This window comes from Trichoplax adhaerens, genomic scaffold (genome assembly GCF_000150275.1).
Source record: "Trichoplax adhaerens TRIADscaffold_5 genomic scaffold, whole genome shotgun sequence".
In the NCBI taxonomy this organism is placed as follows: Eukaryota; Metazoa; Placozoa; class Uniplacotomia; order Trichoplacea; family Trichoplacidae; genus Trichoplax; species Trichoplax adhaerens.
Window position 1 is genome coordinate 74,453 of NW_002060947.1, and position 27,370 is coordinate 101,822.

The 27,370-nt window shown below is 35.9% G+C and overlaps 5 protein-coding genes across 5 annotated transcripts; 3 read left to right on the forward strand and 2 right to left on the reverse strand.

Moving 5' to 3' along the window:
- Positions 1 to 2,999: 2,999 nt before the first annotated feature.
- TRIADDRAFT_25311 (uncharacterized protein) lies at positions 3,000 to 5,067 on the forward strand (the record flags this gene model as incomplete). Its single annotated transcript, XM_002112224.1, has 12 exons — positions 3,000 to 3,089; positions 3,162 to 3,217; positions 3,313 to 3,448; positions 3,624 to 3,663; positions 3,768 to 3,839; positions 3,910 to 4,059; positions 4,175 to 4,235; positions 4,328 to 4,390; positions 4,467 to 4,498; positions 4,592 to 4,689; positions 4,785 to 4,898; positions 5,023 to 5,067. 12 exons carry the CDS (start codon positions 3,000 to 3,002, stop codon positions 5,065 to 5,067), a joined length of 957 nt encoding a protein of 318 aa, XP_002112260.1.
- Positions 5,068 to 7,046: 1,979 nt separating this feature from the next.
- Positions 7,047 to 9,435, forward strand: TRIADDRAFT_63114 (uncharacterized protein). The gene is made up of 4 exons (XM_002112225.1): positions 7,047 to 7,239; positions 7,451 to 7,609; positions 7,751 to 7,778; positions 8,683 to 9,435. Exons 1-4 carry the CDS (start codon positions 7,161 to 7,163, stop codon positions 8,891 to 8,893), a joined length of 477 nt encoding a protein of 158 aa, XP_002112261.1. The 5' UTR covers positions 7,047 to 7,160; the 3' UTR covers positions 8,894 to 9,435.
- A 639-nt stretch (positions 9,436 to 10,074) lies between these two features.
- Positions 10,075 to 14,148, reverse strand: TRIADDRAFT_25786 (uncharacterized protein; the record flags this gene model as incomplete). Its single annotated transcript, XM_002112680.1, is given in 18 exon segments — positions 10,075 to 10,167; positions 10,299 to 10,371; positions 10,547 to 10,683; positions 10,897 to 11,056; positions 11,075 to 11,241; positions 11,329 to 11,386; positions 11,512 to 11,639; positions 11,842 to 11,928; positions 12,042 to 12,102; positions 12,169 to 12,238; positions 12,354 to 12,585; positions 12,728 to 12,775; positions 12,864 to 12,937; positions 13,046 to 13,155; positions 13,275 to 13,441; positions 13,532 to 13,603; positions 13,759 to 13,908; positions 14,050 to 14,148. The coding sequence occupies 18 exon segments, from the start codon at positions 14,146 to 14,148 to the stop codon at positions 10,075 to 10,077; spliced, it is 1,986 nt and encodes a 661-aa protein (XP_002112716.1).
- Positions 14,149 to 17,390: 3,242 nt separating this feature from the next.
- TRIADDRAFT_63295 (uncharacterized protein) lies at positions 17,391 to 21,808 on the forward strand (the record flags this gene model as incomplete). Its single annotated transcript, XM_002112226.1, has 13 exons — positions 17,391 to 17,446; positions 18,694 to 18,747; positions 19,425 to 19,577; positions 19,747 to 19,814; positions 19,909 to 19,985; positions 20,081 to 20,184; positions 20,427 to 20,546; positions 20,660 to 20,774; positions 20,872 to 21,006; positions 21,128 to 21,172; positions 21,252 to 21,328; positions 21,472 to 21,671; positions 21,765 to 21,808. The coding sequence occupies 13 exons, from the start codon at positions 17,391 to 17,393 to the stop codon at positions 21,806 to 21,808; spliced, it is 1,248 nt and encodes a 415-aa protein (XP_002112262.1).
- An 890-nt stretch (positions 21,809 to 22,698) lies between these two features.
- TRIADDRAFT_50274 (uncharacterized protein) lies at positions 22,699 to 27,303 on the reverse strand (the record flags this gene model as incomplete). Its single annotated transcript, XM_002112681.1, has 19 exons — positions 22,699 to 22,928; positions 23,016 to 23,234; positions 23,314 to 23,379; positions 23,460 to 23,565; positions 23,651 to 23,704; positions 23,795 to 23,888; positions 23,988 to 24,168; positions 24,247 to 24,397; positions 24,525 to 24,669; positions 24,761 to 24,909; positions 24,991 to 25,198; positions 25,290 to 25,427; positions 25,549 to 25,706; positions 25,800 to 25,935; positions 26,111 to 26,257; positions 26,347 to 26,446; positions 26,633 to 26,727; positions 26,846 to 26,955; positions 27,286 to 27,303. 19 exons carry the CDS (start codon positions 27,301 to 27,303, stop codon positions 22,699 to 22,701), a joined length of 2,505 nt encoding a protein of 834 aa, XP_002112717.1.
- Positions 27,304 to 27,370: the final 67 nt, after the last annotated feature.

A 27,370-nucleotide genomic window follows, 5' to 3' on the forward strand; every position in this document is an offset into this window, starting at 1 on the left:
ATAGTATGGAAAACGGACAGACAGACATCAAGTTACGGTACAGTACACTCACTGTACTGTACAGTACGATAGAATGGCATGCCGCTCTACAGTACAGTACAGTATGGCGATTGCAGGCAGTTTAATCCAGCTTCAGCCACTGACTGCGCCGCAGACTACAGTAGAGTACAGTACATTGTACTGTACAGCACTTCAGAGAAATGAAGCAAAGCCTGACTCAATACTCCATCTGTCCAGTAGTCGGCCGTAGACCGCACGGATAGGGAAGACTACTGTAGAGACCCTTGGTGAACACTCCATTGCCTCGTAAAATCAATGAATCAGTAGACAATATTATGCAAGTCCATGGTACTGGCTAGAGTTTCTATCCTATCGATGGTTAAATATGGAAAATAGTGATAGACAAAATTCTTGATTGGTAGAATAGATGGTATTAACATTGATCCAAGTGGCGTTAAAGCTGAAGAAGGAAATTGAAGGTATAAAAACTGACTGTTAGTAGGAACTCGCACGACTGTATCGAACGCAATGGCGTTATCGCGTTTGCCAGGTATTTTAGCAATGTACCAATATGCTGTCAGTGCTCACAAAGTTGCCATCAGATTACCGACTTTATCCTATCGAAGTAAGTGGACAAAGTTCAATGTACACATTGTGTAGAGATGGAAATGAAATTTTGAATACAGCAGAATGAGATGTAATCCTACTTTCATTGTCATATGGAACATTGTATCAGTGCTTTGTTTTTATATTACACTGCTGGCTTGTAGTAATGTACTTACAATATCTCTGGTCTCTGATTTGCCTTGCCGAGAGTTTACTTCAGTGATCATGGAGTCAATGACGTACTGGATTAATTCTTGCTTAATCTATGCTATCATTCTAGTTTGATAGAAAGATTATCTGATTCAATAACCCCAAAATCAATACAAATACTCAATTTACTTGATATTAGTTAGTACTGCGGGACTACAATATTTCATCACAGTTACACCAATTGAATTGCTAACTTCATAGCAACACGTATTCCAAACGTAAATCTCCTCTTTCATTATGCTAGGTGTTTCCTATGACTTGACTGCACTATTTCATGATCGCAGTTGGGTAACAAAGTATCGTTATGCAGCACCAATTCGTGGATGTGCAAGTAGCAATCACAACGACGATCCGAAGAAAGAAGATAAAATGGATACCAGTACGGTTGAAGCCAAACGTGAGTTTTCGACATTGCAGCTTACTACGCTATTTCTCTTTGTCTACTTTCGACCTAAACATGGATTATTATACCACTGCATAGAAATTATAATCATCCTTCTATTTCATTAGTTTTGGTGGTTATTAATAGTTCAACAATTTAAAGTAATAATGCTATTATTAAAATCGTTTCTGGCTCTCTACAATTTCGGATATTTTTGTGATGATTTGTAGTATTATGGTACAGTAGATAGAGAGATATAACAAACTACTACGGTATGCATTATGTTTTCAATGACTTACTGTCAACTATAGTATACAAGTATGTGTAGTATGAATCGCATGAACGACTTTCAGTCTACTGAAATGTTAATATAATTAGGATGCTTTGCTTTATTTTGGGATAATTACAGCTAAACCTACCAAACCAAGATGGAAACCTACAATTATGGACAAAAATGCCAAGCATACCCAAAATACTCAAATTACAGTTGTAAGAGCAATGAACGATTACCTCCTGACTTTAGAGTAAGTTGAAAGATTATAATTCGTTACTATTTTCACAGCACTGCTATAACATGCAATCCATGATAACTTTGTTAGTCGATTTCTACAATCGCTAAAATTTGGTACAGTAATATATTTGACAGCAATTACATTGATAGTTGACTATATTGCATGTAGTACTGCAAAGGATGTCACGTTGTATCGCACGTACAATAGTTGTTGATTTAAGCTTTATACTAACACGTACGTAGCAACAAATTGAAACCTTTTGCTTGATTAATGTAGAGATTTACAGGATCTTAAACATATATCCGTCCGCAGTGCTTATGCATCGGAATTTACCTCGGAATTTATATATTGGAAGTCGGATGTTGAGAAAAGGTAATATCTTGAATATTCTATTTAGGTTATGCTATGTTTAAATTCGTTTCAAAAGACGATATAAAAAATACGATTTATGAGGGTATAACATACGTGTAATAGCTTAAAAATAATGAAACTTGTTACATCCATGACTAAGATTTGATAATTTATTTGGTTTGCTTCATTAGAGCAATAGCAAAATGGGGAAATTTGGAGAATTTAGATAAGGAATTACGCAAAGTGAAAGAGAAGCTTGATGATGATGAGAGAGGAAGACGAGGTTATAACTTTCTTCAAACATTGTCTTTCTAATAGTTTTAGTAATCCGTGATGGCTATTGTTTTTATATGGACAAATATTGGTTTACTCTTACTTTTTAAAAACTATACGTGATTCTGCAAAATGTAAGCCACCCGGATTAAATCTTACATTGAAGTATTCTTTTGCTTTATACAATAAGGTTTAAGCGCCTTAATGGGACATTTGAAAAAGCAAGTTAAAGATCAGCAAAAATTAAATGTGGATCATAAGGTGATTTAATTAACGTAAGATTCAAAGTTGTAGATACTGATGCTGTCTAGTTGCAAGCACTTCCGTTGTAATTATGTTATCACAAGATATTGACGCATGCTGGTCTGGTCTAGTGCTTTATACCGTATTTCGTAGTAATCTTATACTAAATAGATCTTTTATGTTAAAAGCTGTTTGGTAGTCAAGAAGAACGTATGTCACACGTTCGAGGCTCTGCAAAATTGGTTATGTATGCTATTCTAAGGTACTACTTATCTACTTTATAAAATTTATTAACTATAAATGTCAATGTAAAGTGCGTCATTAATACTACCTTCTTCCTGTTTTTATTACTGCTAATAGCTTACTCGCTACCTAACTATTATATAATATATTTTTATCTTAATTTTAGTAATGTTTCCGTTATGTGCTTTAAACTATTGGCATATATTTGGACTGGTTCAGCTTCAATGCTATCAGAGGGAATACATTCTCTAGCTGATGTAGCCAATCAGGTATAAATTCTGAACTAGTTGTTGTGCCTATTTTATAGTTATGTGAACTGATCTTTCCACATTATTCTCTAGTGTCTATTATTATATGGAATATTTTACTCCCTTAGGCAGCCTTCGCCTGATCATCCGTTAGTTTCAGTTACTTGATATTTCTTAGTGATAATTTAATGATAGTAAGCCTTATGAATGATTAATACATTACTATATTGCATTCTGTCTATAGCTATGGATTTTCTCGTGCACGCTACGTTTATGCTCTCATAAGTGGAGTGGGTATCTTTTGTGTGGGCGCCGGCGTTAATATATATCATGGAATCTCGTTACTTATGAATCCTCATCAGCTTGAGTCATTGCTTGTGGTAATTTGGAAATACTACTACAGCTTGTTGTCGAATTATGATATAAATCTCTTAGAATTATTAAATCCATAGAATCCATTGATTTATAAAATTTACTACCTGTGTCAACTTATGATATTGTACATTTTTCAAATTACCGAAATATGAAGATATTGAATAATTATTTATACTACAGGCATATTCTATACTCGCCGGCTCATTCGTAGTAGAAGGAGGTAGATGTGGTTTTATAATTGTATTAATAATACCTATTTGTAATATTGTTAAATTGGAAGATCGTTTTCTTAACGATTGATGAAGAAATAAACTTCATTTTTAGCCACACTTATGGCTGCCATCACTCAAGTTAGGAAAAATGCAACTGAGACTGGTTTAACCTTCAAGGAATATGGTAATGTAGGTGTTGATGTGATTTCCATTCGGTCAATAAGGTGCTAATTTACCCTATTTCTACACTATAGTTTTAAAAGGACGCGATCCAAATGTGGTAGCAGTATTATTAGAAGATGGTATAGCAGTGGCTGGTGTTTCGTTAGCAGGAATTTGTCTTGCCCTGGCATCGTTAACCGGAAATCCATTATACGATGCAGCAGGATCTATCGCTGTTGGAGGTAGTATAAAATACTTTATATCCATTGCTGCTGATTACATTTAATAAGTTAGTGAATTAATTAAGGTTGTACCTTTTACGAAATAAAAATGTATAATAAAAATTAATTACAATAGGTATGCTAGGCGTGATGGCTCTATTCCTTATACAACGTAATGGTGATGCTTTGGTAGGCAGGTAGGTTTTATTCATTAGTTCTTGCTACGCCGAACCAATGATGTGATTTCATTAACAGTAATTGTGTAAAATATTCATTATTGATTGGATAGATCTATCCCGTATAATCGCCTTCGACAAATAGTGGAGCTAATAGAAAATGACGTTATGATAAGGTTAGAGACAGTGATCAATATTGTTTAGTCATATAAATTACCGTATTAAGATTGAATTATTTTTGGGGGATATTAGATCGATTCATGATGTTAAAGCAACGGAATTGGGTTTGATATTGCTACTAAAATTGTACAACTTTTGTAGAATAAAAAGCAAATGGTGGTTTTGTTAAATTATAATATATGTCTTATACACTAAAGGTGCGGATACCGTTAGATTTAAAGCGGAAATCAATTTCGATGGTCGTGAAGTTACAAGGTCCTACGCTAATAATATAGACTTGGAGGAGCTACTTGTTGTAGGTTGCGTTGATTGTAAAATAGAATTGTAGAGTATAGCTTAGCTTATTTTGATTTTAGCTTTGGTTATGAAGATTCTTCCTTTTGTTGATAGCGCGTAAAGGAAATAAAAACTGTTGAAGAATTAAATGAGTTTATATTGCATCACGGTGAACGTATCATTGATGTATTGGGTGTTGAAGTTGATCGAATTGAGAAAAACATTAAGGTGAGTCCACAATGACAGACAAATACTGTACTTTTCTTTTGCTATCCTGTAGATCAATAACGTTTAAGCATTAATTAGTTAAATTTAACTTCTTGGTATGTTGATTTTATCTATCATTTAATAGAAAGCATCTCCTGAAGTCCGACATGTGGATTTAGAAATTCTATAATTCTAACCTTCGTAGTTATTGATCAACCGACTATTTATGGTTGAGGATATTGTTATGGATGAATTGATAGGAGGGTTTGTTAATGAAACTTAAAACTGCTTCACCACTGATGATGGTACTGTATTTAAATTTTGATTTACTGTACAATGCAGTCTTTGGCTATATATATTTTTATATAGGAAAAATGATAACAGTTAATTTAATTCTGCAGTAAAATTTAAAATTTATCTGAATTTTCTGTTTAAAGGCTAACAGTAGAGGTATTCAATGTAAATAGGTGATATGCATAGATACGAGATACTGTCCAAGTACACTGTACGTACTGTACTATACTGTACAGTACTGTAGGTCCGGTGTACTCACTACAGTACATGTATCGTAGATTAGTTAGTTTATGTAATGTATGTTATTTTCAGTCTGTATATGCTGTAAATATGTTATTTATATGTTCATGAGACTGGATATTCTGAGAATATCACTTTTACAGGTCTATGTTAGTATAATTGGTAACGTCTGCACATTGCTGCATTATGTTCAACTTTTATACAGGACTGAAGCATACTTCCAAAAAATAGGGTAGTATTATTTTGTATGGATACAATTGCTATTTCATTGTCTTAATGCATGATTGCGAAGTGATAAATAAAGTATTGGCCATTCCAGGTTAAACTGCATTCAAAATAAACGACTATACAATGGATCGATTCTTTCAAATATGCTTTTCTTAATAAGCAAAATTTGGCTAAAGCACCAAATGCACTCAGAACTGTTGCTTAATTTCACTTGGCAACTTTTGTGTTTTCTGACGCTTCAAGTAAATCCATGATCATCTGCAAAATGGATTGAGGAATCAACAGTAGTCTTCAATACTTGCGCCAATCTGTGCTGGTTGATTGAATGAAGTAGGCCTTGTCATAACATTGATATAGATAATTTGTTATGTAGGAGCTACTTTCTATTTTTAGAATAGTGAGTAGTCCCTGGTTAGGATTTGTTGGATCGTTCCGACTTATGGAGCCTCATGTCATTGAACATGGTTGATAGGAGGTGGAGCAAAAACTCAGATCGCTCCAACCTGCAAATGGTATTACCCATTAGTGTTGAATTACCGTCCTGGTGAGGAATGTTACAGTACAGTACAGTATAGCGCATGGCTAGCCATCCTTATTATGCAGTTGAATAATGGAATCAACACCTTGGTGTAAAAGCAAATGCAAGTGGATAGCTCAAAATAGAAACACTGTTGGAGGACAGATTGGGCATTTGCTTGAACACGGTGTCGTGCTTGCTTGCCATGATTCCAATACAGTACAGAGTGTACGGTACAAGGGTCACGGACTGATGGTCAAGCGCTGACAGCCAGCTGAGCCATCGTTCGATCATGGTGAACTACTCAGTCAGTGATCGTCAACCTGACTACTGATTGCGTGCTTGTTCTCACCACTGATCCAGCACCTGTTCCCATATGGTGGGTTATGTTGCACAGACTCTGAACAGTGCTACAGTACACGTACTGTAGACTGTACAATGTGCATACAGTATTTCTCCTGGTTTGCCAGCGCCTGATCGATGACGCTGGTGTTTTGCCATATACAGGATAATTGGTATCATACACTGTACTGTCGAGGTACAATTTTGAAGAGTATTTTGTAGTACTGTAGAGTACAGTGCAAAGTGATTCCGGTCGGGAACGTCGGCACTACAGTATAATGTACTGTAGTGCCGCCATGCCGCTCCCATACAAACCAGTGCTGTACAGTGTACAGTGTACAGTACTGTGTACTGTGGTGAAAAAGATTACCGACAGTGGCATCCAGCTCATCGGGTACTGTACCGATCATTCCATAGTCACGCGCCGCACTGCAGAATTGTGATGCAACTGGCACGTGACACCCATTGCACCAATCGCACTTCGTCGTCGACTGACTTCGCTTTACGTCATCATCTAGTGTCACTCGCTATGCGTTAAGTGGCAGTCAATTGGGAAAGTCTTTTCACTCTCTCTTTCGGCATCAAGGCAAACGCAGCTTTCGCTCCAACTTGGCCATTTTTTACTGTATAGTTCTTGCTTAGAAAAAAACTATTTTTCCAAAATGACTGATACCAACGCTATTCCAATGTATACGCCATTCTTTGGTGTGATGGGTGCTACAGCAGCTATGGTTTTTAGCGGTAAGTGGAAAGTTTTTTTAGTTGTCAGAAGAGGGAACGGTCAATTTGGCCACAGTAGAAGTGTCATTTTTCCCACCATGTTGTACTGTACTGTATACAGTTGTAGCAGGGGTTGATAAAGCGTTTCAACTTGCGAGTGCATGGTGGTCGATGACAAGTCTACCATTTTTTTTTCTCATCATGTCTTTTATTTTATCCTACTTATCTTTAGCCTTGGGAGCCGCTTATGGTACCGCAAAATCAGGTACTGGTATCGCTGCCATGTCTGTTATGAGGCCCGAATTAATTATGAAGTCCATCATTCCCGTAGTTATGGCTGGTATCATTGCCATCTATGGTCTTGTAGTAGCTGTTTTAATCGCCAACAGAAGTATCCTTAACATCCACATAAAATAATGTGAATTATCGTACAACTCAAAAGAGATATTACAGTACAGGAGGAATAAAAAAGATACACACACTGTGTCAAACATCATATTGCTTTTCCTTAACTTAAACTTTTATTTTACAGTCAAGCCAACCGAATATACCTTGTTTATGTAAGTACACCGCCAGTAAGAAATAGGGAACATATGTGTACCAATATGCCCTTCTAACGCGACACATGCTAGTCGCTGATATACCTTTGTAGTCTTAACTTGAATTCCCGTCATGGTATATTGCTTTCGATCGACTTTTACTCTACATTACAATCATTTAGTTTGGAAGAGACTGCCCGTAAAGCATATCAATATTCGATATTAATTCCCTAGATATTATCGTCATAACAACTTACTGTACTGTCTTTGTATCAAGAACTGGTCAGTCAACCAGTTCAAAGCGAGAATAGGGTAGCCATGAATATCTAAAATACTTTTGATAGTCGCCCTATCGTATCCATTGAAGTGAATTCCAACTCCTACTTACAATAATATCTTGCTATCAGATAAGATACAGTCCGCCGTCCTCCTCCTCTTTTTCGAATGTTTCGACGTAGTAGTGCCATTTTACTATCAGTTCTCTTTCCAAAAAATATCTAGTCCGATCACTTCTCTATCGAACCAACATAGTATTCTAGGACAATAGATGACTTCTCTCTCAGTGATCTTCATTTCTTGATGATCGTAGAATTAGATAGACAATCCAATGCTACAACGACATTGAAATAGCATTTCATTCTTGAACTGTTGTCACAAACAGTAAAATGGAATCATTACCCTATTAAGGTCATTAAATTCACCTTTCATGTTCAAGATATAGCTTTTAGCGCGTGTAATCAACTTATTCTAGTTGCCCATATTGCGCCACATGTTACGTTGATCTCAATAGAAGATGTATGAGTTGAAGCACGCTGTAGTATGTTGATCCCATTACCAATGTCAATGAAACTTAACCATGATTCTATCTTTGAACATTTTTTGAACTTGACGCATTTTAATCTTGTTGAAATGGATTTTCTTGTAGGAGTTTTGTCGATCTTGGTGCCGGCCTAAGTGTTGGTCTTAGTGGTTTGGCTGCTGGTTTCGCTATCGGTATTGTAGGTGATGCTGGTGTCCGTGGTACTGCCCAACAGCCACGTCTTTTCGTCGGTATGATCTTGATCCTCATCTTTGCCGAAGTATTGGGTCTTTACGGTTTGATCGTAGCTCTGATCATGTCAACCAAGTCTGGTTAAATGAATGTTTAATCCTTATTTCATGCTTATTATTATGGCGACATCAACAAGAGAAAAAGTTTATGTGCAAAATAGAATACAATGTTCTGGTTACGTCAAGAACCATTCCAGAAAAAACATTTGTCACCACACATGTATACAGTAAAGGAATAATTATGATTACATCAGACATGTTATATTAGACAAAAAGCTGACAAGATGGTTTACAGGCTTTATTTAATATTGATTTACTTCAGAGCTACATAGATATACTCCCAATATCGTTTCATTCATAATTAGAACAAATTTGTTACATTGTTATCAATACTTTTAATAGTAGGCTTTATAATCTAAGTGACATAACCATTTGCTTTGGAATAAGTTATTATTTGCTTAGTGTTCAGTTATAATCTTGTTGTAGAAACGTTTTAAAACTCGCTGGTGGATCGTCTGCCACATTTGTAGGTGACTTGCTCTGTTATTGGGCTATATTTCTACGGTTAAATTTAGCCAAACTATTTAGCTTCATTTAGCTTATGCTGAAATTTTAATAAACTGTATCCTTATAATATTGCTGCTGACTATTTTTCGATCTGAACTAAAAAGCGGTTATCCCATGTTATATCATGCTTAGGGAAGTACGTGATGAAATAGTTGGCAATGTTCTATGCTACCAGTACCTTAATTAATTATCATCGTAATAGGCGTATTTTTCTACATTTAGTGCACATCTCTCCATTGATTCTCTAGAAGATAACGATCCCGTCTACACTTACTGGAGTGATACAGTAAATAAACTTTTATAACAGTGATGCAATGACTAGCTCCTTTAAAGCAAATAGACAGTTGCTGCTATCGTGCAATATTAACTTAGCCTACACGAGGGTAATACAATCTATATCTGCGTAGAGCACAACTTTCTAAGAATCGCTTACTGTAACTTTACTGATGAGGCCTATATTTGGTAATTACAATTGTTGATGACCATAAGATATTATGCCATGAAGGCCAACTTACTCCAAAGCGCTCGTTAGAAAAAATTCCAAGAAACAAGAGCCCTCAAGATCACGATAAAAATTGGGTACAACATTCTTTATTGACACACGCTATTGGTAAGGTAAATGTGAACTCATTGATATATCTCGCAATTGCAGGCTTAAAAATGGAATGCCCTTATTGAATGTTTTATAAATAACAATCGGTTATAAAATCTTTGAAAATATTTCGTTTAATCGCTTAACCATAGGGCGAGGATCTTCTCCTAGCCCTGCTGTAATCATGGCATTATCGAAAATCTATATACCGGAAAAGTGTCAGGCAGATAAATAGGATTAATATTATACTAGTAGATTTTTGTGCCAATTTTACATGATATTACTATCACTGACAAATGATATGCATTCAAGTTAACTACGCAGCTTCATACCTGCTCTATAATTAACGTGGCCAGTTTTGGATTCTCAGGGTGTAACTTTGCAAGTTTATGCATTATTTCATGTCTATTAGAAGAAAACAAACAATCGATCATAAGTAAGATGATAACATGTGCGCCACATCCATTCATTTTATTTTAATCGACCTTAACTACCGATCATATGATAAAATCACGTTTTATCATATAAAATTAAGTACACAAGATAGATGTAGTACAAATATATCATAGCTATATCGCACTTTGGATTAATCTCTAATGTTGACTTCAAAAACTGAGATCTTGGTATATTAATTTCGGTGGTTTTCAAAAGTCTTCTAACAATTGCCATATCCGGCACAGAAACCATAGCAGGATGAGTTGTCAGGTTGTCAGTAGACTAATAAGACAATACAATAACATGTTAGAATATCATCTAGACTGATACAACACGATACACAAAGTAGGGATTAGTGCACGCAGTAGTGTCTGGTAGCTGCCACAATCTAAATTAATAAATTGATTGCCAATAAATGGCATTCCTTTACTACATACGTATAATGACTAAAGCAACTAGTCAAGCATCTGTGCACTAAATTACTTATCACATTACCTTTACTTCGAAAACTTTTTCTTGGCCAAGAGCCGTTTTTATCCAATCGATTAGCTTTGCCACATCTTCATTAGGCAATCTATCCGATTCTGTTTCTTCCGTAACTATGATCGTACATGAGAAAATAAAAGAACTACTTTGCATAAATACATCTTGATAGCTTAACGGAACTTAATACTAAGAATCATTATTGCCTGTATCTTTATCTTCTTCAGATTTCTCTTTATCAACAGCGTCGGTTTGTTCATCACCCCTAAAGTTTTCAGCTGATATGATGTTTTTCCCTTTGAATTGATGTAAACTTTCCAAAACGATGTCGTCATGCGTATGATAAGCAAATAAGATCTATGCATTTCAGAAAGCGCGAAATCGTTGAGCATCTACGCAATAAAAAAGCTACTTGTGATTTCCTTTTTAAAAGCAAAGTCATACCTCTACATTTTTCTTTTTCAAGGCTTCATAATAAGGCGATGATTCAGCCGCTGCCCGACTTTTTGATTGAAAGAATAAAATCATTATCATATTACATAATATTTCTTATGTGCACAGTATATTAGTTAGTTTAAAGTACATCGTAACGTGATTAAGCTAACATATTGCAGAGCAACTTCTTACTTTGGGACACATAGGTAATAGATATGCTTTCGCCCCGGAGGCATCCGGTCAATATAAGCGGTTAGATTGGTCAATTTTCCGGGCTCTTGAAGTGATGATTCGAAAGAAAACAGTTTTGCAATGTCTTCCTATAATTGTAAAAGTAAATCTAGATTTACTACGTTTTACTTGGTATACACTGTCCAGTTGATATTTTATTTTTCTAATAAAATTAATGCAAATAAACGAACTTTTTTTATACTCAGTATATGAGTATTAATGTGCAAGACGTAACAGAAATCTCACATAAGACTACTTTGTTGATATGCTAACAGACAAAATTAGAATTACCTTGGTGGAGCTATCGTCAGCGCTGACTAGACCTTCTCGGAAGAAGAGTCCGTATTTTTGAAAAAAATTTTCAAATTTTACACGATCCTAGTGTTTAAAAAACGTACATTGAATTGGGCATTGCAGTTTTGCTAACAACAGGTGTATATCATATACTTATAATGATTTAGGTGGCTAGCATGCTTTTAAATCTCTATTACCCTTTTCGCCTCTTCGGCAAAGAAACGCAGGATTCGGGAAGTCAAAACATTGCTAAGCTTTCTAATAATTTTATGACAACGAATTAGTATGTCTATAACACAATGCATGGAAAAGCGTCGGTAGTACCTGATTAAAGCATTATCTTGTAACAATTCTCGACTTAAGTTTAAAGGAATATCTTCGCTGTCTACAACACCTAAGATATCATTGTAAATCATTGTTAGGAGATTAAGGATGCAGTTGCTATCGGTGATTGCATTTAATTCAATTCAAATACAGTACTAAGCGAAAAATCGAACATAGTCAGTTACCTCTTAGGAAACGTAACCATTCAGGTAAAATTTCTTTACACTTGGCCTGGATTAAAACCCGACGACTAAATAAGCTGACACCACTGTCAATGCGAGAAATTCCTTGCAAGTACATCCCTGGAATATCGTCCGGGACATAAAATAAGCTACGTATACTTAAAGGTGCATCCGTCGTATAGTGTAACTTGTAAAGTGGGGTATCAAATCCGCCAGCAATAAATCGGTAAAAGTCCTAATAAAGAATACATGTGAGTCAGTAGGTTGCCAGTCGAGTGTTTTTATGAACGTTTTGATACAGTATCTAAAATTAGGTATACTGTGTATAGTGTATATAGAAGGCGTTGATGCCTTCTCTTTATTTTGAATCAATTAACCTGATGTTCCTGATCCGATATATCATTTGCTCTTTTGGTCCACAACGCCTATAGAGAATTGTTATAGCATGGTATAGTTAATTCTATGTGATAACTACAGGCTACAGAGTGTACAGCTGCATGTAAACTATCGTACCTCAACTGTATTAGCACATTCACCATCGAGATATATCGGAGATCCAACGAAGTTGCTGTATTTTTTAATCAAATCTGCCACAAGAATAAATCGAGGTAAAGGAAAGAGTTGCAATTGCAAGTGAGAAAGAAAAGAAACTTTCATATTGGGTCTACATGGATAAAAATTTTACTGTAACTGACCTTGAACGATATTATTTGAAGAGAAATCTGTAGCATCGTCCTTTAATCGAATTATAATTTTTGTGCCTCGCTGGACGCCTTCAGCTTCAGCAATTTTATATTTGCCAGTGCTGTACCCATAATACATACAAAACATTTTATTTCACCATAATTCATGCGACGCAAAATAAAAAAAATTTCCTAGTATAACTATTGGAAAGATTAAATTGGTCTTTATGTTGCATCTTACCCATCAGAAGTCCAATGGTAGCTGGGAGAATCTTGAAGTACAGAACGAGAGTACACCTCCACAGAATCGGCTACCATAAAAGTGGAGTAAAATCCAACACCGAATTGGCCTATAATGCTTGTAGCGATGTTATTGCTATTATCACTTCCGTGTTGCTGCATAAATGCCTTAAAATGCAAAGGTTAGACAGATATGATGTTAATAGCGTCGCAAAAAACATTCTACGGACATTCTTAGACATGGTACATATGCGTTACCTTTGAGCCAGATCTTGCTATCGTGCCTAGATTTTGAATCATCTCTTCTTTTGTCATGCCTACCCCAGTATCCTGAATGGATGAAAATACCGAAACAATCTTTGAGGCACGGCATTTTACACTGCAGGAAGCGTTAGACTACTTTGAAGTTTTTGCAATTAAATGTAAAACGATTTCGTCATGTATTGAAGAAAGCAAGAACCGATTAGGTTAGTATGTTAATATACTTGAATAGTGAATGTTTTTTTGACGCTATCCGTTGAGATTCTGATTTCTAAGGGCAACTCTTCGTCAATAATTTTCTCTCCTGTTACTTGAAGATGGCGTAATTTCTCTAGTGCGTCCGAAGCATTGGAGATTACCTCGCGTATAAAAACCTGAAGCAGCATAGGATATGCGTATACACATACAGTATTAGTACAGCCTTAGTAGATTGGCAGAACTTTGAGATTGGATAAAATATAACGTTGTGATAGACTTTCGAATTTTCAGTGAAACATTTCGTATAATTTTTTTACCTCTCTCTCAGAGTATAACGATCGAGCTACAATATCCAACAATTGGCGAGTTTCAGCTTGAAATTCATGAGTATCGCCCTTTCCTATTCGTAATGTCATTATAACTTATGAAACTAGAGCAAAGTAAGCCAGGGGTATCTATCTTGCAACGTATGAAAATTTTTCCACTAATGTAAGCATGTACAAATAGACATACCTATTATTTTTTCGCTATCGACGGTCATATGTTCATTTACCGTTGAGCTCTCTTCTACGATATTCTCTTGATCTGCATCGACTTGGGGCGTATTAGCATCTTGACTGGTTGTTGTTTGCTTTTGAATTGGCGACAAAGAAAATGCACATCAAGCGTTAGCACGATGACTTTTCTATGGCAATCATTTAAGGAGTTAATGCAGTAGTAATTTAATCATTCCTGTAGTACTAGAGGTTTAGTAAAGATTGAACTATTTCTCATCCCTTATTTTGATGTCATATTAACAAGAACAAGAGCAGCACCTGTCATGGGGTGCATTATTGTCAAGATTATACTTCATTTAATTTACCGAATCGATGTTTTCGCTACCAGTAGATTCAGCTTTACCATTGGAGCATAACCATCTGGAAGAGATTACCCTTGGTCCTACAAAGTGAGATAACATGTACTGTATTATCGATGACGGGTATGATGGTTCAGATAAACTTGTAGTCTATCATTACAAGAGTTAGTAAAGCTATAGAGGTAATAAAGTATTAAGAACTGTGCCTATAATTGATTAAGACTATTTGATATTCATTTTGCGTGTATGGCAGAGTTTGTATTTTAGCGCTGCGCCAATATCATTGGTGTCATTCGTGGATAGCAATGAATTCATTCATCGCTCCTTCGATGCGTATATAGTATACCATATTACACTAAGCTCTATGTTATATCATGGTCGGCAGAGATGAATGCTATTGACACTGTAGGAATAAAAGAGAATCAAGGTGATGGCTGGTTGTAATTGTAAACAAAATCACCTTGCCCGACGTCTTGTGCGATCTAAAGTTGATTGACACAGTATTGGAGCCTCTACAGCTCGATCCACTAACTATTCCATGGGACTACTGTGCTGGACTAGTTTATGGACATGGGCTGATATAGTGCATTACTGCAGGGACCTTGGCCTAGGGTATAGGCAACATCGTCCCTTTCTAATACGACCTATTTAGTAAAATGGTAGGACTGAAGGCAGTAGCGTGGAGAAAAATGCTGAGACGATTATATCGTACAGTAAAAGAGTGGATAGCCTACTGGTGATGTCGAAATGAGCTCGATGATGATGATGAATCGATGCAAAATTGCATTGAGCTGGCAGTTGAGTATTGCATCATCTTTCTTCGTCTGTCTATGGTGAATAGTCAGCTGTATGATATAGAATGCTGCCTACCTGTTATGCCCGTATGGATAGGATTATAGTTGAAGTGAAATTGCCTAGTCAGGCCATTACCACCTGCATACTGTCTTGCAACGAGAGGAAGCGTTAATCGGTTGGCAATCCTCCATAGCCTAAGCTGAGCTCTTAAGCAAGCCATGCTCGACGAATGGTTGACGATGAATGTGCCGTGTTGGCCATACAGCGTACAATATACCGTAAGCTAGGGTAGTTTATCTTGTAAGCTAGCGTACTGCCACTCTGACGCGTCGTGCAGTCCATCTTGTATACGACATCTACAAGATTGTATCTGAGGTTTTTTTCTTTTTTTCTTTTACCTTCAACTAGGTAAACGTGTATATCAGATCTCTTTCTATCCACTCCTATAAAATTGGAACGATTTTGTAGTCCAAATGATGCATTAAATGATGCTTAACTTGATCTCCATCGAAATTCATTGCACTCCATTGTGGACTCTACAATGTACAGTGTACAGTACACAGTTTCGTTACAATGCTGTACAGTACAGTGAGTACTGTACAGTAGAAGAATGTGCAGTTGTACTGTACTGTACACTACAGTATACTGTACTGTACTGTATAACCCCCATTACTCAGAAACTCAGCGTCAATCGCTTCAACGATGATACATAATTCTAGGAGTTTGTACCTCCAATTTCATGCCATTATTAGTAACTAGGCAAACGTGTATATCAGATCTCTTTCTATCCACTCCTATAAAATTGGAACAATTTTGTAGTCCAAATGATGTATTAAATGATGCATAACTTGATCTCCATCGAAATTCATTGCACTCCATTGTGCATTCTACAATGTACAGTGTACAGTACACAGTATCGTTACAATGCTGTACAGTACCGTACAGTACTGTACAGTACAGTACGTACAGTAGAAGAATGTGCAGTTGTACTGTACAGTGTACACTATACACTATACAGTATAACCCCCATTACTCAGATACTCAGCGTCAATCGCTTCAACGATGATACATTATTCTAGTAGTTTGTGCCTCCAATTTCATGCCATTATTCAAAGAGTACTGATGAAATCGTCTACCATACTGTCTGTACAGGATTTGAACCCTTTCCCCCCAAAAGAATGTCGCCCCTGTACGGTTCGGGTGTACAGACTCTTACAATAATGTATCACCGTTGAGGCTATTGACGCTGAGTATCTGAGTCATGGGGGTTATTATGGCTTGGCTCATTTGTGTACTGTACAGTACACAAATGAGAAATGGACAGGGTAGAGAAAAGTTGGTCCGATCGGCAGTGTACAAATTGTGCATATAGTACTGTACACTGTACACTGTAGACTGTATTCCACACGGTAGAGTGACATTATTTTTGCAAAGTTGCTAACACAAAACTGCCATGGTAGACAGATGATACTGAATTAGTACAACTTTAAGTAGACTACTGTACTTGAACGACTCAAGTCTAGCCACTGGAAAACAAATATTATCCACCAGTGATTGCTGAGTGTACTGTATAACCACACTATTTCAGTCCATAACTTGCTGACTGAATTGGCCTACCCTATAGTACAGTGACATGATTTTTGCTCTTGCTGTCACAGTCAATCAAGGATAGTGGTGGTCCTGGGTATCAATCATCCAACCAATGCCATACTAATGGTAGTAATTCCAACGGCGTCGGTGACCATAGTGGTGGATCCGCCTTTCACGGCCGACTTGCGCCTACGTGACAAGTTGGAAACTGCTGTTGCTGCCCTCGCTTGACATCATCACCCAATCCAGTCGTAGGGTATATCATTTACACCAGCAGTTCGTCCATGGCTCTAGTGTGATAGTCGAGGCACAGTCATTGAGTTCCATACTGGCACCGGTTGGCAGCATTTTTGCAAAGCTCAGCTGCCACACTGCCATTCGTTTTGCCAGGGAATCCACGCTAAACTCTTTAAGCCAATGGAGAAGTTAACTGTCAGTGACTTAAATGTCCAAGATAAGCGTATCCTTATTAGGTAATCTTGATCTCATGAAATAAGATGATGTCATGATAACTACAGTAGGTACGAGACAGCAAACTGATGATCGAGAAAAGTGTCTTGAGCTGCAGCAAGGCGTTTCAATGCTGCAACCAGTCGATGGACGAGGCTGGTTGCTGTTTTGCTGTCTTGGTCCACTAGTGCAATAGGAATCATTGATCCAGTTTAATTCATCGATTGGCTGGCAGTTTGCCATTTGAATCCCTTGTCTCCTGTCTTTTTTCCTTGCTTGAAGCTGAATTGAGTTGAGTTTGAGCAAGCAACGTCGCTACTATACAGTACGGTGAAAAAGCGACAACATGTTACTGTTGAAAGTAGGAGATGGCGTATCCAGTTGCAATTCTCCATGCTTACTAGTAGTACTTGTCTCAATATTGATTTCAGGATAGGTTTGCGAGTCTTGAATATTATAAAAATATTATTTCAACCTTTTTGCTCTCATCATTCCTCCTACCTTAAGTCTAGCTGAATTGAGTTAAGTTTCTAGCAAGCGACGTCGCTTCTATGCAGTACTGTACAGTGAAAAAGCGACGTCATGTTACTGTCGAAAGTAGAAGATGCGTATAAAGTTGCAATTCTCCATGGTTACTAGTAGTACTTGTCTCAATGTTGATTTCAGGATAGGCTTACAAGTCTTGAATATTATGAATCCTATTTGAACCTCTTGGCTCTTATCATTCCTCCTACCTTAAGTCAAGCTGAACTCAATCAAGTTGATAGCATAGAACGTAACGATAGCCCCCCAAAAAGTCCATTATTTTACTGTAGAATGACTTGCCTCAATGGGTATTTCTCCGAAAGCCTTGCGAATCTTGATAGTATCTACCCAGAGGTAAATGGCTTGATACGCATATACAAGCTACTCAAGCCTAGACGGTACAACCTCGAGATAGCCGATAAAATACATTCGACAAACTTGTTGAAACTCTAGTAGTGTTGTTATCAAGTTGCAGTAGGAAATACAACTAGATGCCATGGCAATGACCTGAAATGAAAGCTAAAATGCTACAGTAAAACTCATCCACTGTACAATCCTCATATGAGTAAAAGACTTTACATCAATACGTTTCAAGACACCTGATGAAAATGTTGTAGTAGCGACAACAACATCAGTTTACAGTAATGTCCCCATCAATGGAAATGCTATAATAGCAATAGTACAAATAGGTTATGTCATCTTCCATGGGGTATTCAACTTATTTTTGATGACAAATTTCTGTTAGGGTGGATTTCAATGTTCCTTTGGATAAAGAACTGAACATTACCAACAATCAAAGGTAAGCTTTGCTCGATCATTTTCAATCGGTTAAGATAAATTGCCTATCTTTGGCTGATAACTGATTCCATAGTAAAAAATTGACGATCATCATAACCGACATCAAAGCTTAGTTAAAGTCATGTAGTCATTTTTAAACAACTTAAAATCATGATGAAAAGCTCTTCCTTGTCATGGATAATTTCGATCATCAATCATCATAACCGACATAAAAGCTGAGTTAAAGTCACGTAGTCATTTTTAAACAACTCAGAATTATGATGAAAAGCTCTTCCTTGTCATGGATAATTTCAATTAAGGCTCGTTTACAATATTACGACGGTAAATTGATGCTGCTCAGCTAATAGCCATAAATTTAGAAATTCCTTATTTCAGCCATGGCCAGCAATGGAAAGGATTTTATTGAGATAGTTCTTGCATCAAGTTGCAATAGTCCAACAGTTATGATGTGCACGGTGATACCACTCGTAGTTTGAATCAAGGATAATGTAAATGTAACTACTGTAAAAGTCATTCTGTTACCGAGCTTAAAGAACTTCTAGCCTTACGATTGTTATATTTTATCTCACAATTGCACGATCAAAGCATCTCTGACCTCTTAAAGTGCCATTCCAAATTGACAATGCACCTCCTGAAGAATTGACTCAAAATTAATTACGGAGTTTTACTTTATCATAGGATTGTTGCTGCCTTATCAACCATCAAGCATGTCTTAGATAATGGAGCCAAATCGGTAGTTTTAATGAGTCACTTAGGTCGCCCAAATGGTAATCGTAATCCAAAAATGTCCCTTGCTCCAGTAGCAGGTGAACTAGAGCGCCTTCTTGAGAGGTATGTCGAAATTGAAACAAGTGCAGTATAATTTTGATAGCAACTTACTCAATACCCATCCTTTGTTTTCATACTATAAAATTGCTTCTTACTTCTCCTACGGGAGGACATAATAGACTATTTAAGGTTACTCAATTAACAATGCCACTTTGGTCTACTTGCATTATAGGAGTGTCATTTTCTTAGATGACTGTGTGGGTCAGTCTGTTGAAGAGGCGTGCAGCAACCCTCGTCAAGGTTAAATTGAAATAATCTTATTAGTAATAGACATACGTAACACTTATCACATCTATGTAAGATAAGTTCTTACGATAGCATATCAATGTTGTAGGTAGTATCATTCTACTAGAAAATCTACGCTTTCACGTCGAAGAAGAAGGTAAAGGTGTCGATAGCAATGGCAAGAAGGTAAATTGTACTATTTGACCGTGTGGCGGTATCTGGAGAAAATTTTCATACATCAGTTTTAAGAGGACAATATATACGCTCGTTTGAAAATCTAGATTACAGCCAGCAAAGATCAGGTTGCTGTCTTCAGAGAATCATTATCTAAATTAGGCGATATCTATATTAACGACGCCTTTGGTACTGCTCATCGAGCTCATAGGTACTTCAATAATATTCATTATTCTGTAAAATTTGAATCCATGAAATCTTTCACTGTCAATGCCGTAATATAAGTTCGTAAAATACTACATTCGACTACGTGACTTTAATAAGGGAGTAGATACAAATTCAGCTATATTTGCCGTTGATAATTATGATAACATTTGTTTCATGATTCCATCATTTGCAACAATATCATAACTGAGAAATTTGCTTACGTATAATTCGCTATTTATGCTGTAGCTCCATGGTCGGTGTTGCATTAGAACAAAGAGCTGCTGGCTTCTTAATGGCCAAAGAATTAAACTACTTTGCTAAAGCGTTGGAATCGCCTAAGCAACCATTTCTAGCTATACTTGGCGGGTATGCAAAATAGTATCATTTCGTTACTGTCTATGTAATCAATGGATAATTCATCGAAACTGGAAAACATATTTACGATTATTATACAAATTCTACTTGAAAAATTTATTTAGAGCCAAGGTGAAAGATAAGATTCAATTAATCGAAAATTTAATGGATAAAGTGAATGAGATGATTATTGGGGGCGGAATGTCCTTCACTTTCTCCAAAGTATTAGATAACATGCAGGTACACTACAATGAATAGATTAAGCATGGCTGTATTGGATGCTAGCAGGTGTATATGCTAACCTTACTAACATTGATGTTGTCTTAATGTACAACAGATCGGAAATTCACTATTTGATGCAGAAGGATCAGAAATAGTTGAAAAATTAGTGGAAAAAGCCAAAAGCAAAGGAGTTAAATTACATTTTCCTGTGGATTTCGTCACGGCAGATGCTTTCTCCCCAGATGCAGCAGTACATTTACCCAGATATTAGATAGATATAGATTAATTGATTAATTAGTTCCTTTTTACAGCTTTCGCTACGTGTATTTACTATTGATAATCTCATTATTCTCATTTATTGCTTGTCTCAGACCAGCTCAGCAACGGTAGAGTCCGGTATACCGGATGGATGGCAGGTAAATTATTTTTCTTCCATCAATTTGACCAATGCAGTAGGAATCTAATCATCTTTATTATTACTTTTGTGCTTTGAAGGGTTTAGATTGTGGTCCCCAGAGCATTGCTAAATTTCGAGAAGCCATTAGTCGTGCAAAGACTATAGTTTGGAATGGGTTTGTAAAAGCTTGAGCAATTGAGATCATTTTATGTGTAGTATAATCTACATAGATCTTTCTAAAAGATAGTAGTTGATTAATACTTTTTCGTAATCCGCGAGTAGTTATGATAATTAAGTTTTTTGTTACATCATTTTTAGACCTCCTGGTGTATTCGAGTTCGAAAAATTTTCTTGCGGAACGAAAGGGGTCATGGAGGCCGTCGTTGAAGCTACTAAGAATGGTGCAATAACTATCATCGGTGGTGGAGATACAGCTACATGCGCTGCTAAATTCCGTACTGAAGACAAAGTTAGCCATGTTAGCACCGGTGGTGGTGCAAGTTTAGAACTGTTAGAAGGTATGATAGTTATTTTCCCCCAATGTATAAATACTTTACTGCCAGCTAAATTTCTTCTAACACATTGGTATTATTCCAATTACTTGATGTTAGGAAAAAATCTACCGGGAGTTGCCGCTCTATCTAGCAAGTTATGAAAATAATATTATTTCTATTATCGTCTCTAATTTTATCTATTGAACAATGTTGTAACCAAGCAATTGTTAAAATGTTAAAATTTCCTTCATAATTTAGTAGCATAATCTATTGCTTCATCGTATATACTGTAATTGCTAACGCTACGGATCATTTCATGTATGAGATTGCAACAGCGAAACTTAGTACTTTTATCATGTATCGGTTTCATCGGGCTTCAAGCTTCATTTTACTGTGATTTGCCAAATAAAGTTAGTTGAATATAATAATAAATCTAGAAAGTTCTTAAAGAGAGTGGTGTCTCAATCTTTAACGATACCAATATGTCGATGGACAACCTTGTCACCAATCAAGTCAAAGTGTTTGCTTACATTGCTTAGAAGTCTTTAAAATCAATATTAGGAAGTTATTCTTAAATACGAGTATTTTATTTATTTATAATGAATGTCAATCCGATATAAAACTGCCTAAGATAATATGAAGAATATAAATTGGCTTACAATATGTACAAAAGCCAATTTGATATTGATGTAGGTTATCATTGATCGCTAAGCACAATTTTATGGATATAGATTGCACTGAAATAGATTATTAATCATCACTAGGCGACAAAGACATCTTTGCAACGATTATCATCTCAGATACAATACGATTGTGTGCTGCAAAGTCATAGTGTACAAAAATATCATTCATCCACGTCCATTAGCATTAGCTCCTCATTATCATCATCTTCAGTCAATGATGTCCGTTGTTTAAGCTCTCCTAACGTTAATATATATTCTAACGTGGATCTATTACTATTGCACCTATATAAAAAATATAAGCAGCTTAATTACCTAAAAAATGTCAGAACGGTGCTTACGTAAATTCATGTACGTAGAGGTATCACATCTTACAATTTTGATAGATCATTTTTCTTGTCCTTAATACTCTTTTGTAGTGAAATCAAAATTGGCATAATATCTCCCGATTTCTGTTTCAGAGCAGTACCGTGATGCATTAACAATCGATTAGACCAGATGAGATAGAATTCTAGGTGACGTGATGTTTCTAACTCGAACGCAACAAATTGAAGAATTTTTTCTACGTAGACCAATGGTAAGTACTGGCAAACCAAATCAACTAAGTAGGCAAATAATACAGTATTTTTGCTTGTAACACTTTCCATCATAATCATACGATCTTATCAGACGTTATAACAGTACTTACTGCTGTCAGGCTTGATATTTTCAATAATTTCACGAATGATAGCAACTTCATTTAATCTGAAAGCTAACATTACCGAAGCAAGATAATTGCCATCTTGCAAATTCTGTCGAATAGTTTCAGGGGTAACATCGATACTTAAATCATACGGGTCAAAGGTTAATGACGAATCCAGTGAATAAATCATCAGACCTTCGGTTGTTGCAGCAGCAAATGAATGGCCTAAATATAAATATAAATTATGAGCATATTACGCATAAAAGGCAGATTTAGCTATTAAAAAATAGTCGTAGCGTCATACCAGATGGGCTAAACTGTAAACTTTTCACTCGTATTTCAGGTCTTACTTTTCTGGAACTCATATCACCTATATAAATCAAATTGCACCGAAATAGTACTTACATACTACTGATTACATGATGAAACATTATCAAGTATTAATACAACCTTTAGTGACACCAGGTAATGTAATGTCTTCCTTATCACTATCATCACTTAAATCTAGCTGATCTAATGGTCCTGCCTCTGTCATCAAACGGCTATTCAAAAATTCCTACAGTATACAAAGTAAGATTTTATTCCTCTTTCACATCTTCAACAACATTGTCATAGACGTGTTGATACAAATGACAAATAACCTGAATACCATCCAAAGATAGATTACGTGATACTTCGAAAGCTTTCAACAAAACCTAACAGATGGCCAGTTATGAACAAAATTTTGAAATTTTTCGTTGTACTATATATACAAAATGTGTAGAAATCGGAGAATTTATGCGTACCTGTTGGTTAATATTATAAATACAAATACGCTTCGATCTACCACCTGCTAGGACATATTCACCATCCGCAGAATAGCAAAGACAATTAAAGCATCTACATGCGTATATTTTCAAATAATAAATCATCGTTAAATCGTTGTTTTAAAATAGTATTCAACTTTTATATTACTACTCAAATAATTGTCAAACTAACTTTCCTTCCGCTGACTTCTTAGCTGTTATAATATCCTGTGAACTTCTACCTCCACCTAAGTCCGCTTTGGCATCGATTGATCGGGTTTGCATTGCATCTATACTATTCCAAAATGATAATTCGCCATTATATGTCGCCACTGCTAATTCTTTACCACTGGGGCTGAAGATTGTAAAAGTTGCTAAAATAATAAATTATTGAAACATAGAATTTAGAAAAGATTATCACACGCTATCCCTATTAACATTATTATTATTACCGATCGAATTGAACTGTAAACATTCCACAGCAGTATTTTTCTCGTATATTTTCCATAATCGAACGGTCATATCCCAAGAAGAAGAGGCTAGTAATGTGACATCTTTACTAAATGTTAAGGACGAAACTGGGCCTTCGTGACCTTTTAAAATCTATTTCAAGGCAAAGCAATGCGAAATTTTTTTTACTTCAATAAATTTATCTTTTTATAAGAAGCAAAAGCTGATATTTGTGGTCACAATAATCATCTAAACAGCTGTTGCAATGAGCAAATCATACCTCCAATAGTTTACCAGTCTGCATTGACCATACGTAAATATCAAAATGATTATGCGAGCCAGCAGCTATAATTTCATCACCATCTAAGCCAAGACATGAAAATTGAGTTGGAAATGGCGAAACAAACGTTCTAAAGTTTCGGTAGCTGTACCATCAAAAAGGTTGTCAATTTTCAGTCTATCAAACAAATATTGCCGTGATGTAGTTTCCAACAGTTAATAAAAGTATTGTCTTACCGTATCAAGTCGAATGCTCGTACCGTTCCATCTAAAGAAGCTGAAACAACTACTTGACCATTGGACTTGAATGCAAGTCCAGTTATGCTTGAATTATGTTCGCTAAAGGTAACAAAGCAGAATCCAGAAGATGTATTCCATAATTTGACCTGAAAATCATATGCAGATATTTCATATGGCAAGTCTATAAGGTATGCAAATAAAAATAAATATACATAACCATGATTTACCTTGCCATCATCTCCTCCTGTAGCAATTATCTGTCCATCCGGAGAATAAGATAATACATTCATATCATAGTAATGGCCTTGTTGCTTTAAAATATATGTCTGACTTTGCCATTCCCATACTAATAGCTGTCCCATTCCAGCACAACCAAACCCCAACCATTCTCCAGTTTCATTAATAGCAACAGTAGTAATTTTCTGTTGAGATATGCTGTCAATTGGATGTAAAATTTATAACTTTACTGTATAATTTATTAATACTAGAACTTTTAATGATAATATAATAGCACCGTAAGAGTTACCTCAAGGAGTGAATAAGATTGAAGTCAGGGACTTCATAGAGAGTAAATACTCCGGTATTAAAGCCAACGATTAGCATATTGTCTCTCTTATGTAAAGTAGCACATGTTACTTCGGCACGATCTTGATTGAAGTAATGCCTATGTTGGATTATGATATGACACATAGTAATTTCATTACTGTTAAGATCAAACGTATAAGTATTCCGTTTACGCGTATATATAGCAAAATACTTCCGAAGGTAATGCATAAATAACGAACTTTGCATTTTTTGTCCATTTATATAAGCCTCTTTTAGGTTTCTTTTTCCTACTGTCTGTATCTTCTGAATTAGGGGGTGCACCATCTGCAATATCACTTGCAGCCATTATAACTGAATGCCAAATGAATAAGGCACCGTCTTTGCTCACAGTATAGATCTACAATACGGTGGTATCATTAGAAAATTATTACCCATAAGGTTTATTATAAGTTAAAAATTAAAATTTATAAATGAATATTAAAAAGCGTACATTTAGGCTTTTCTCAGTGAAACAGCTCAATACTATCGCACTTTTATGCCCCGGTAGCGTCACTGGTGCAAAATCTTCCATTGGATTAGTTGAATATACGCGCGAAGTCATATCTTCCGATCCAATAACGAAAAATCTATATAAGGCATTAAGTGTTTAAAAATGAATTATTTTTCAAATGCACAAGCTTCATTAAATCAACTTGTCGAGAGAACCCCATGGTACATACAAATAATATTAATAATTATTATAATTTAGGTCTTCTACTCTAATAAATTAAAAATCAATTATAATTCTTATTAGTTGGAAACCTTGAATCCCAGCTCCAGTCGATGCACAGAGTGTTATCGTAATGTCCTGTATAAGTTCGATGGCGAATTAATGGCTGAAATTTTTTCTCATCGTGTGCTGGAGCTAACCAAACTTCTACATGTTTTTGATGTGTTACAGCAATATATCTAGCAATTATTAATGCAATCAAGCGGTTAAATACAAGTACTTTCAACGCAGCAGATACATCGAAATTACAGTATACAAGAAGACTAACTTCCCATCTGGACTGAATTTGATATCATAGACTTTAGATTTAAAGTTGAATCTGTGAAATACAGTCTTGGTTTGCATATTAGCCAGTAGGGCCTTTCCATCTATTTTTGACAATTATACAAACAACATGAGCTCAAGATATTTACCGTATACAAGAACACACCTCGATCATCGTCATTCATAGTTACTCTGATTACAATTTATCAAGATTAATATAAACAACAATTGAACATCCAAGAATTAACACAGACTCAAATGAATCGACTTATTCGATAAGTAATAACTACCTTGATCCACCGTTATTATTAGTAAACCATTTGGAGATAAAGCAATTCTTGAAATATTTTTGACATTTTCGAATGGCAAAGTCTGCGATTTATGACTGCAAAACGAAATAAAACATTGATAGAATGTGTTCTAACGTACGTATAATCCTCCTTGTACAATAAAAACGTAACAACGAGGATCACTCCATTCAGGCGATGTCAATGCAGACTTACTTCTTAAGATCAAAAATGGTAATCCTATTTCCAACTGGACTCAACAGGCATTCGTTAGGCGTGAAAAGGATATTGCCACGCTTATAAACAGTTCCGCAAAGGTTGGAAAACTAACCATGAATAAGAAGAAGATATTAGTTGCAAGCCTAGTAGATAGAGGTACAGTACACGCATCATGGACGTTGATGGTTAAATCTTGTCAATCGATCTAACCTGTACTCTAATTGTATGCTGCAGCTCAATTCTATCATTACCTATTCTTTTATAATCGAAAACTAATTGCTATCACCAATACTAGATATTGCAATACTTTTGCTAGACAGCAGTCAATGCTATCATGGATGTACAGCAAAATTGCCAATCCAATCATTGCCTCCATTACTGCAACGTGTATTTCGTTGATATAAGTGTACATTTCAGATACTCTACAATCAAATTACCTTATAAGAAAACTTCATCTTGAAAATTGATCATGGATATTAGCAATCTGACATTCAAAGAGAGCCTGGCAATGGTATAATATAC

Bases quoted from the DNA above. Each gene is read 5' to 3' on its own strand.
- TRIADDRAFT_63114 (XM_002112225.1), top strand. From the start codon at position 7,161: ATGACTGATACCAACGCTATTCCAATGTATACGCCATTCTTTGGTGTG. The intron at 7,240-7,450 runs GTAAGTGGAAAG...ACTTATCTTTAG, and splicing joins AGCAGCTATGGTTTTTAGCG to CCTTGGGAGCCGCTTATGGT. The intron at 7,779-8,682 runs GTAAGTACACCG...ATTTTCTTGTAG, and splicing joins ACCGAATATACCTTGTTTAT to GAGTTTTGTCGATCTTGGTG.